This window comes from Musa acuminata, chromosome BXJ2-4 (genome assembly GCF_036884655.1).
Source record: "Musa acuminata AAA Group cultivar baxijiao chromosome BXJ2-4, Cavendish_Baxijiao_AAA, whole genome shotgun sequence".
NCBI classification, from domain to species: Eukaryota; Viridiplantae; Streptophyta; class Magnoliopsida; order Zingiberales; family Musaceae; genus Musa; species Musa acuminata.
In genome coordinates, this window is record NC_088341.1 from 32527501 (window position 1) to 32539310 (window position 11810).

Here is an 11810-nt window from a genome sequence, read left to right on the forward strand (position 1 = left end):
CGTCGACATGCAACTTTGGAGGCGATGCCACAATAACCAAAACAAACCCTTGTAAGTCGGATCAATCATTAAATACATCATGGACTTCCTTTTTATCTATTTGATTTGCTGACTAAGATAAACTTCTTTTTGCCTTTTGCAGCGCATGGGTCATGTAGCTTCAAGTAGAGATGAGACTATGCGATCAATCGCTAGACTAATAACTACAACTTGCATGGAGAACACCATGTTTTTCCGATAATCATAATCTCGCATCAAGAATGTCTTGGCTTCATTAATATTAAAAATGACATTGTTATGCTCTATTTTGCCTTCTTTTTTATGTCTCAATTTTTAGCATTGGTATGGAAGCCGAAACAAATGACTATTTTCTAATTCTATTTCAAAACTGCATAGATCCTACTTAATGAGATATCTAACTCATTAACTTTGAGCCTAAATGATCCATCTAGAATTATTGAGTTATCAATAGTATATGGATAAATATCTATTTTACATTCTCATCAAACACTTAAGAAGGTAGCTTAGAGTCAAATCCTAACATAAAAGAGCATATATATATATATATATATATATATATATATATATATATATATATATATATATATATATATAACTTAATTAAAAGATAAGATTGAAATATCTATCATGATCACATGGGTGCAAACAAATGTAAACTCTATAATTTATTAAGAATGGAGAGGTTACACCATGATAAAGATCACTAACAATGAGGAGATGATGAAAATAATGAATCACTAGTAAATTAGATAGTTTACATACAATAAAAGTATATGAATGTAACCTTAAAAATTGAGTCTTGTAACTCTCATCTATGACCCTATAAATAGAAAAGTTTTGTCATGGTAAAGTATCAGTAAGAAGAAGGAAAAATCTAGATATTTGTTTATAAGAAATAAAAATTTCGGTTTGCCTCTTGTTTCATCACTCAATTCTTCATTTTAACTCTCTCTCTATCTCATTTTTACATTTCCTCATCATGCTCCATGTCCTTCGTATTGTTTTAATATAATTCTAATATACCATTTAAGTACATCCATTAATATCGTCACATAACCCTCAAGTATAGTTCTAATATACTTGAGTTTCTTAGTATGTCAAATATTAGTTTGACTTAATCCAGTTTGATGAAATGATTGACATACTAGGCTCAAAAAATTAAAATTTAAATAAATAATAATATATTTATCATATTTGCATAATCCAATTCTTCCAATATAAAGACTAAACTAAGAGCATTGATGACTTGACCCACACGTAGAATTGATTATGACTAACTTTGAAATCCAAAAAGAGATTAGATCCATCTTTCACACATAATCATATGTGATTTCTTTAAGAGAATAAGGGCATGGCACCCTTGCTTTTCCTTGGTGCAACCTTCGTATCAACCACACTAATTGGGACTTATTTCCTGTATTCTAATCTTGACCCTATACCACATGGATCAAAAAGGAAAGCGGACAAAATAATCAGAATAACTCAAATATAAAAAGCTACATTAAATAAACTTATTATTACTCTCCTCTTAAATTCCTTGTTACACTAGGGAGACCACAACCCTCTACTAGTGACACTTGAACTTATTAGGACTCATCACAATCTTATCTAGAGTATATAATCTAAATTAATAAAACTCTTATATTAACCTCTATATATAATTATAAGTCTCTTCAAAGTAAAAAATTCTTTAGGATTGATCTGCCTCTTTGAAGTTGAGGCAATCTATGAGGTCATGGCATGATCCCGATGAAATATATAGTCTTTGGACTTGTATCTCCTCCGAGCAACTATCTTAGTGGATGAGGTTCCCACAATATTATTTTCTACTTGATTTGGAGTAATACCTCTATCCATGACATATTTGTGTGAGGGGGAAGGGACAAGTTTGCCCTCGACCAAGATAGCCCCACTCGATCGAGTGCTCCCTACCGAGATGATCTTTGGATTGGAGCAAGGGCTTGTCATTATTGCTTTGTGCATTTTCATGGCTCCTTAAGCTTTTCTGTGATCATCGCCTCACCCATAATATTTTGATTCTACGTTAGTGCATCTTAAAGATAATATTTAACTAATTCTCTTTGAGGGACCAAAAAAGTCGAGAGGGACCAAAGTATGAGTATCAGTAATTTCTTAGGCCTCATTTGCTTTGTTTGTCGGATTGCTAGGAGGGTAGCGGCATAGCGCTTAGGTTGCATGTCATAACGAAGTATTGTTCAAAACTATAAATAAGTCTAAATATTATAGACTTGAGTGTCATCAACTAAGGATAATGTAGCTTGTTGAACTCGATAGTGAGAGTCTAAATATATCATCCGTTGAGTATTCGATCAACTTTGGACACTTTGAGGCACAGGATATTATGACTAGCTAAGACATCTTAGGGGCAATTATTGAGGGGTTGGAGTCACTACTAATTGGGTCATTTGAGGAAAGAAGGTAATGACATACTATATCATCCAAATCAATATTTGAACCTACTATGTGAGGTTTAAGAAGACCTTCATTGAGACCACCATATGGGTGGGGGTTTCTATTAGTGGGGAAAGTCTATGGTCATTGAATAACCACTAGTGCTACATCAAAATTTGCATCAATATGAAAGTTTTATTGGGAATATCATCTGTTGTTTACAATAGGTGAATATAATATGCATGGGCAACGAGGTATCGTATCTCCTTGTTGAGTGAGTTGATACAGTGACATTCTTACGACATAAGCCATTTTGCTTCATTCACCTTCTTTGAGCTTTGGGTGAGTCTCAATAAACTAAAATTAGTGTTAGATGGGTTCATAACGTGGAGCCTCAATAAACTAAAATTAATAAATCTATCACACAACAAAAATATATAAATTTACTCCTACGTTACAAGTTTAAATTTTATCCACCTAGACTATTTTAATTTTTGTTTCTTTTTTTTTAAGATTCTAGCCCCAATAGTAGCAGAGCAATCTAATCTTTTATATTTTATTAATTTTGATATATTAAGGTCAAATTTTATATATTTGGCTATGATATAGATGGCATATTCATAATTAGTCACACTACTTTATACTCATATTTCAACGTAGTATATAGATGGACAAGAGTTTCTTGTTACTGATAATTTAAATATACTCCTACAGTAATATCCATCTGGAAAACACCAATTAATCATAATTTGTCATATTTAAATTAAGTAATCCATGTTAGAAAAATATATTTAAATAGGTAAAACACTACTATTATTTTTATAACAATAATACAATTTTAAAGAATATCAATATCATTTGAGGTTTCAACTAATAATGAATATGATATTTGACTGACCAAAATAACCGTAATAAAATATATGTTAATTCTTAAGATTTTATAAGATTATACATACACATAAGTTAAACTCACATCGCCAACATTATTTAAGAGCTAGTTATTTTGAGATAGATTCAAATTTTACACTAGATTTTAAGAGGATGATTAAATCCCCAAGCTAGGGTAAGAAGGAATTAACAAAAGTATAATTTGGGCTCCAAGTCAAATTAGAACAGACTGTATTCACCGAAATGAATCAAATGGAGTATAATTAAATCTCTAAAATAATATAGGAAGAAATGTGTTCATTTAAAATGAATAAAAAGGAGTATGATTTAGTCTCCAAAATAAGGTAGGAAGAAATTTAATCATTTCGAATGAAATAAAAAGAAGATTAAATATTCAAAAAGAGAGAAAGAAAGAAAGAAATGCTTTAATCTAAAAAGAATTAAAGGAATACATGCACCTAACATATATTTGTACATAGCTAGCATTACCTTGAGAAAATTTGGCAACAAATGGAATAGGGTCTACAGTCTGGTAATGGGGAGAATCCGGCAGCTTGCTAATTGCATAGAAAATTGACATCATTAGAGCGGTGACTATATATTAATATAAACAATCAATAAATCTGCTGGTCGAGGAAATAAGTAATAAACCTTAGCTTTTTACCGCTGTTTATGCATGTACAATGCATCTTTGTCCCATTAACTCTCGAATAATTGATTTAGTTATCATTATGTGGCTCTTTTGTGGAGATTTCAATTGCCTGTGTCATCATGATGAGAAACTAGTGAAAAGTCATTCCAATACTCTCAATCTATTGTGATTTCATCTTTAGAGCTAATCTCTTAGATTTGAGCATTCAAGGATCTTGTTTTACCTGGACGAATAATCGATTTGGATCTTCAAGGATTCTGCTCAACCTGATAGGGTTTCAACAATATTACTGTCAAGCATTTGTTTAAAATTACTTTGATCATTCTCCTTTCTTTATTTGAATGGGTTATTTTCAAAAGTGTAAGAACCATATATAAATTTTTTTTATTTTGAGACTTTTTAGTTGAGTATGGAGAAGCAAAGCAATTAATTAAGAGGGCAATAAAGGATCCTATAGTCGACATTAATCCAATTGGTAATTGATATTAAAGTTATAACTTTCCTAAATATTCAAAAGAAATTTTGATAATTTAAAAAATAGAAATAGACGAAATAGAGTATATCAAGAATAAAAAAAATTAATATTCTCCTTAAAAGACTGATTTAACCTTCATATCTTAAACAATAAAATTATCACTCTTAATAGATAATTGCATATAAAATGATGAACCAGACAAAAGGTCAATATCTTACGAAAGGAGATAAGAATACTAAGTATTTTGATAAAGTTGTGAGCCTTAGGAGGAGAAACACTTTAAAATATTTACTCTTATAGCAACACCATTATTTCTTATGATGACGTAATTCATAGAGTGTATACTTATTGATATTGTGTCTTATAGAATAAAGATTCTTCTAACCAAGACTAGAATTTACTTAGCCACATCACTTTTCCAACTATACTTATAAAAATCATAGGATTTGATTATAGATTTCTCTAATCATGAAATCCTCTCTACTATCAAGTCTATGGGTAGAGGAAAAAGACCGAATTAGTATATTATAAAATTTTACATTCATTATTGGGAGACCATTAACCCAAATAACCCATTTTTTTATAATATGCTTGAAATGAGATTGATTTCTATTATTACTAATTTTATTAAAAATAGACAATGGGATAACGATTTGCTATTGAAAGTGTTTAACATAGATATTATGAATAGAATATTAGGTATCCATGTTTCCCTTTAATACATATGACGATATATGGTGTTGGGTCTCTCACCCTTTGGGTACTTCAATAACTAAAAGTATTCATAAGTTCTATAGGGATGAGGAGAGTACTATCGATGATTATTAGAATTGGTTGGATAGTGATAGAACAATTAAAAGTCATTCCAAAGGTAAAAGTGTTATTTCGAGAACTTGTATGAGGAAAGTTACCAACAATTGATTGGTTCTTTAGATTTTCTAGTATTCCATTAATTCCTTGCCTAGTTTGCAAAGCTAAACTTGAATCTGCAACTCACTTTTTTTTTTTTCTTGTTTCACTACTACCTTAAACTATTAGCAAATGATCCAACTCAAACTATATTTATCCTTTCAATACTTTGAAGAATAACCTAATAGGAATTGGATAATGGAGGGGCATGATTTGGATAAGGAAGTTTGAGGAAAACTACATGCTCTAATTGCTAATTTGCTATGGATCCTTTAGAACAATTTGTCATGTTCGTAATTGCGGTTCTATCGTTATTGCATTACGGTGTAAAGCATATATATATTTTTTATGTAATTGGAGTGGTGACCCTCCTAATTATACCATTTTACAAAATATTTTGTACCCTAATACTTCGAATAAACAGATGCAATTATTTAAGAAAATATATTTGTATTTAGTGGCCAGTCGTCGTACTAATTTAAAGATGAGCAAATCAAAAGAAAATGGAGAAAACCCCACTCATAATAACTTTTGCTATTATAATTTCGTATAAGAAAGCTAATGTGGGAGATGGATTGATTGCATTGCGAAAATACAAAAACAATGGAGATGCCAATTTCCAAATGGTGCCTTCTTTTCATAGTCACTCTTACCAACACCGTATGCATCTACCCATTACAGTGTGTACCACAGTCTGAGCTTAATTTATGAGTATGTTAGCTCAAACTTATTTCCTAAATCAGTTTTGACTCGCTCGCTCAGATTAAGTTTGGACAGCACTACCGATCTGATATTTTTAATTGTTTATTAATTTTGTCTATTTTTTATCAAATTAGACTTACTTTAGTAAATATGATATATTCATAATTGTTGACATGATTCATCCTTTTTTTATTGCAAACACGTAGTTGTTGACATATTATAATATGGTACGACACCATGTCATATTAACTAAGAAGTAAAGATTATTTTTAACACAACCAAACTTACGAGAACAATTGTGTAAGTTCCTTATTTTCTTCACCCAGAAATACTTTACATCCACTATCAATTTTCTTCAACAGGTTTTCGAAGATTGCTGATTCCAAGAATACTTATCCTAGTAATAAAATAGTAATAAAAATCCTTTTGTCATGTATGGAGAAAATGATCATTTTGTAAAAAATATGTATATATATATATATACTAGCTCTTTGTGTAGATCATTGTTTAAATCATTATTCACCGAGCATTATATATTATATGCATTTAATCTGTGTCTAAATCAAGAAACAATTACTATTACTATTTAATCTTTGTCTAAATCAATTAAGATACTTATATCATGATTTTTATATTTAAAAAATTTATATTAATATTTTTATAATTTTAAAAATAAAATAAACATTCTTATTTATTTTAATATCATCGTTACAAAAAATACACAATGTCTATAGGCAAAAATGATAGGCAACACAATGTCGATATAAATAAAATAAAATTACGTCACATATTATATTTTTCATCAATATTAAGATAAATAAAATTATTTATTTGATTTTTAAAATTATAAAGATCTCAATATAAATTTTTAAAATTTAGAAATCGTCTTACTAATAGAAACGAGGGATAAATAATTTTTTTAACACTAATAACTCATATTCCAAAAGGGCCATATATAATAATTTTCCATTCTCTATCTATCGGTTGATGACTAGAGATCTTTCTAAATTTTATGAAATATTCTAATATCTTTACCACGCAATAGTGTGAAACACGGAGGTACTAAATCAATTTCAACACAGTACTATAAGAAATAGGAACCACTAAGTATGACCGGGAATGCAATCCCCAATATAGCCAACCAAGACAAAGCTACTATCAAAGAGACAAAGAAAGCTCTTTCGTTAAAGAGAAAGAGGCACGGCAAGAGCTAACACCCAAAAAAAACATTGTAATATGCAACGAGAACGTGTCGATCCCCCCATTCAAAATATATATCTGCCCTTCTCCCCTACCATCACATCATCCCTAAAACCAAACACCATCAAAGCATACTGAAAACACCACACACCATCATACTACACTGAAGAAGCAAAGACAAAGGAAAGCAATCCACCGGCGGTGACATCCCAAGACACCACCACACTGTAGAGAAATGGAAACGGGAGAAGGGCTGAAGAGGAATCATTCACCGTCACTTGGTCGAAGGGCACTCCTTGGCGAAGTGCCCCATCTCCCCACAGTTGTAGCACGCCCCTCCGCCGCCCTGCTGGCAATCCCTCGCCATGTGGCCCGTCCCACCGCAGTTATAACACGCACGACCACCACCTCCGCCGCCGCTCCCGCCCTGGTAGCAGTCCCTCGCCATGTGCCCCGCCTCCCCGCATACGTAACACGCGCGCCCGCCTCCGCCTTGCCCGCCTCGATCGTTAAACCCATACCCGCCGCGGCCGCCCCTCCCGCTGCGGCCGCCGTTTCCCTGGACGGCTCCGCCGTCGGGTGCCGTGACATCGACGGCCTTGGTGCGGCCGTCGTCGCCCTCGGCAACCGAGAACTCGACGTCCTCGCCGTCGGCGAGGGTGCGGAAGCCGTCGGCCTTGATGGAGGACTGGTGGACGAAGAGGTCCTCGCCGCCGCTGTCCGGCGTGATGAAGCCGAACCCCTTCGCCCCGTTGAACCACTTGACCTTCCCCTTCATCCTCTTTCCTCCCACTCCTTCCATCTCTCCTCCCGCGCAAACCCTAACACAGAACTAACCAAATGGCGCGATCCCGCCCGTTTACGGTACTCGCAGTATAAAACACAGCGACCGGCGGGCCCACGGGAATCACTTCGCACGAGAACGAGGTTACCTGGGGAAGACCCCGAGATCGGACGACCAGAAATTTTCCACGGAGGGAATCAGAGCATCGAGATGCGCAAAAACGAGAGGATAAGGATAAGAGAAGAAACAAGGTGGGGGTGGGGAGGGTGGTCAACCGGTCAAGGAGGAGAGGGAAGGCAGTGGAATCAGTTCCATTGCATACAGATGGGACATGTCAGGTTGAAAGCTTGTCGCTTCCCCAGGAAGCCAAAAGCGCAGAGAGAGGAGAGAAAGGTCTGTGGCCTCTCTTCTGGAGCTGCGACTTGACTCCAGTCTTCCTTTTTTGCTACTTGGGCTGTCTTTTCCTTGTTGGTTGCTGATACTGAACTCTTCCTCCTTTCTGCTCGTTCTGCTACTTTTAACTCTCTCCCAGTGGCTTCGAGGCATTGGGAACGCGGACAGGAGCTAAAGAAGCATGCTTGTTCCTGTGAGCAAGAGGATCATCTTCATCTGGTGCTTCGTGATGGCTTCCTATACATGGTTTACAAAACTTTGGGTTTTCTCGAGGAATGCAACGTAAAAAAAGGAGCTCAGTGTCTGCCATTAACAAAGATTAGACATTGGTTAAGAAAAGATCTCGTTCTGTATGATGCTCTCTCTATGTATGTCGTGAAGATGTTTCTTACACCTCGAGCTTCTTTATGTGCCCTCTGATATTAACTAGTATGGGAAATAGCTTGGACCGGAGTCCAAAGTGACAAAACTATTTTCATCATCTTTTTAGTGGGAAAATTAGTGAGTGGATCATCATTAAATAAGAAGAGGTCAATCCAAGAATGGATTTTGATGTCACAGAGAAACTTTCGTCAAGCCATGTCAACATGAGAGATTTTGTCTTCTTCAACATCATATTGACTTAGAAATCTTTATAGAACTCGAATGAGCAGAGGACTAAATTTCAACCAATAGTTTATGATCTTGTCTGGAGAAATCATTTTTGTAAACTTAATTTCCTGGAAGAAAAATGGGACAATTAAGGGACAGACAAAATCATGACACATGCCATCTCGATTCAAGTTAGAGAAACTTAATTTACAAGGACATATGTGATAGATTCGTGCGTAAATATAAACACAAAGAGAAGGGTCTGAATAAAACTGGGGCTTATGATTTCTCTCTTTTAGGAATTTGGCAGGAAGAGATTTGATCTCCTCTGTTTCATGAAGCCCACTCGAGGATTGGAAAGCCATATCTATTTGTTTTGTACATGATGCATTCAGTGCAAAGCAAACTTTCTGCGTCGATCGATACAAATCATGAGCATCAGAACAATGAATTATGGTCGAAAGAATAAATTGGATCTCAAACAAACGACGCAATATTTTAGACTGCACAACACTCCTCTCTCCTCTCTCATGAGCTAATCCATTTTCGTTGTATTGAAGGCATTGGAATCCACTCCACACAGATGGACATCGACTGCCTCCTCTTTCTTTCTATTAATTTTGTTGTTTCTTCTGTAAATTTGAAGTTATTCCTTGAACAATTCTGCCTGCCTAACCATAAACAGAACCTGGAAGCTGAACAGCCTCTCAGGAAAATGTAGAACAAAGAAAACATTAGAATTAGTTGGATTATTCTGACTGTGATATGAAAGAAATTAAAAAGGCAAATCCAACTAGCTTTAAAGAATTCACTCTGCGACAGTAGTAATAAGAAATTTGGTCTAGCAATTCATTTTGTGTTCCAATGGTTTATTCAAACCCAAATCATGTATGATTAGCTCGCCAAGTTGGCTGGTGCAGAGCATTATCTCACTCTTTTTGACGGAGCATTATCTCTTCGAGACATGGAAAAGGCGATTCATTTGATGAGTAATTAATTTGAATGTTTAGCTGTTTACAATATACTAGTTGGATTACTACTGTTCCAATTTTCATATTTATAATAGGATGATTTTTCTGAAATTATTTTCTTTTTGAGTTTTTGGTGGAAAATACTTGTTGGATTACTTCTGGTTTTCCAATTTCTCATTTACCCCTTATTGTCATCACCTCCTCCTTCAGGTATCGTCTATGTTTTATCATGACCACCTCCTTCTTGTGATATCTTATCATTTGTTTAACAAGATGATGTTATCTCTCGAACTCTTCTTATTTTTCTTTATCCTTGTTTTTATGGTAATCGAAAGCCCGAAGACGATAAAAAACAACTAAAGACGGAGATAGTAGGATATTATAAAAAATAAAAAAAAAATTAAAAGTTGAGATACCCTCTCATAAAAAGTCAAAAAAACTCCAGAAAAATCACTCTTTAAAATGTCTATCTCCGGATGTTTATCAATTATTCTTTATTATCACAACAATCAAATCCAAATAACAAAAAAACAATCAAATCCAAACACCAGATTTAAAGCAGACAACATTTATGTTTCTTATTCGTTTCCTCTTTCTATCTATTCATTGATCGATAGTATTTACATCAGGCCCTTTTCTATCTTACAAGCTTTGGTACGAAGAAAGCAGAGACCAGTCTGTTGTGGCCATGTCAATTAACAATCAGACTCAGGTTACCAGCACTGGTCGGTCTCCCAAGTACGACGGCCGCCACAGGAGAACGACGTGGACCGCGAGTACGTCGACCGGCGGCGGCGGTCGAGCGCCGCTGCCGCAGCTGAAGCTGCCGAGTCCACCAGCCGACGGTCGTAGTCGGCGCGCTTGTCGGGGTCGGAGAGGGTAGAGTAGGCGGCATGGACGCGCAGGAACTGGTCCGCGGACGCCCCGACGTCCGGGTGGCACTCCAGCGCCAGCCGGCGGTACGCTGCCTTGATCTCCTGGCCGCTGGCGCTGGCAGGGACGCCGAGGACCTCGTAAAGGGAGGAGGCGGCAGCGACGGTGAGTAATCGCGGGGACACAGCGGCGCCGGCGTTGGGGCGGGGAGGTAGAGCGACGCGGAGACCGAGGAATTGGGAGGAGGATAGGGAGTGGGGGGATACCATCACAACGACTTCGATAGCTCAGAGGAGATAAAGATAAGGAAGTCAGTCTCCCTTTTTTATAGAAGACGAAGGAGGTGGCCGCCTTGATTGCACTCGCCGCGGAAATCTTATCCGTGGATGGTCGGCAGCGTAAAAAGACCAAACAAGAGCCGGACGCGGATGCAGCAGTGTGGGCTCGCAGAGTCAATCCGGGAGATTAATACACCGAGGACGGAGACTCGATGAACTCAAACACCTTCCGCGATTCGTATTCCAAGCCATGTATGTGGAGGAGGCCGAGGGCAGATAAAGTCTTCTTTATCTTGGCGTGCTTCCATTACCGGGTTGCCGATTGTTGAGTGGCTAAGAGAGCCGGACTCGTTTCTTCCACTACCGGGTTGATGGAAACGCATAGGCCCGCATGAAAGATTTCGAGTCGACGCTATTCTTTACGCGTCCCTTTCACTGACGACGAAGGATGAGATCCTCCGCACCTCATTGTTAACGACTTGATTTTGGGCTATGCTTATCCAAGTGACCAAACAAAATCCCAATCTTATCCGAACTAAGCATGATCTTAGTCAGAGAACATCTAGGCAACACAAAATCTATCATATAACAAAATAAATCTTACTTAGCACAATTTAGGGTATTAATTAGGCTAGAATTCAGAAATACTCTTTTTTTTTCT

General features: G+C 36.2%; 2 protein-coding genes across 2 annotated transcripts; both read right to left on the bottom strand.

The window, feature by feature from the left end:
- Window positions 1-7219: 7219 nt before the first annotated feature.
- LOC135609128 (cold shock domain-containing protein 3-like) lies at window positions 7220-8117 on the bottom strand. Its single transcript, XM_065102222.1, has one exon. The coding sequence runs from the start codon at window positions 8059-8061 to the stop codon at window positions 7534-7536; it is 528 nt and encodes a 175-aa protein (XP_064958294.1). The 5' UTR covers window positions 8062-8117; the 3' UTR covers window positions 7220-7533.
- Window positions 8118-10550: 2433 nt separating this feature from the next.
- Window positions 10551-11580, bottom strand: LOC103977426 (chaperone protein dnaJ 11, chloroplastic). The gene has a single exon (XM_009392925.3). The coding sequence runs from the start codon at window positions 11138-11140 to the stop codon at window positions 10712-10714; it is 429 nt and encodes a 142-aa protein (XP_009391200.2). The 5' UTR covers window positions 11141-11580; the 3' UTR covers window positions 10551-10711.
- Between the last annotated feature and the right edge of the window lie 230 nt (window positions 11581-11810).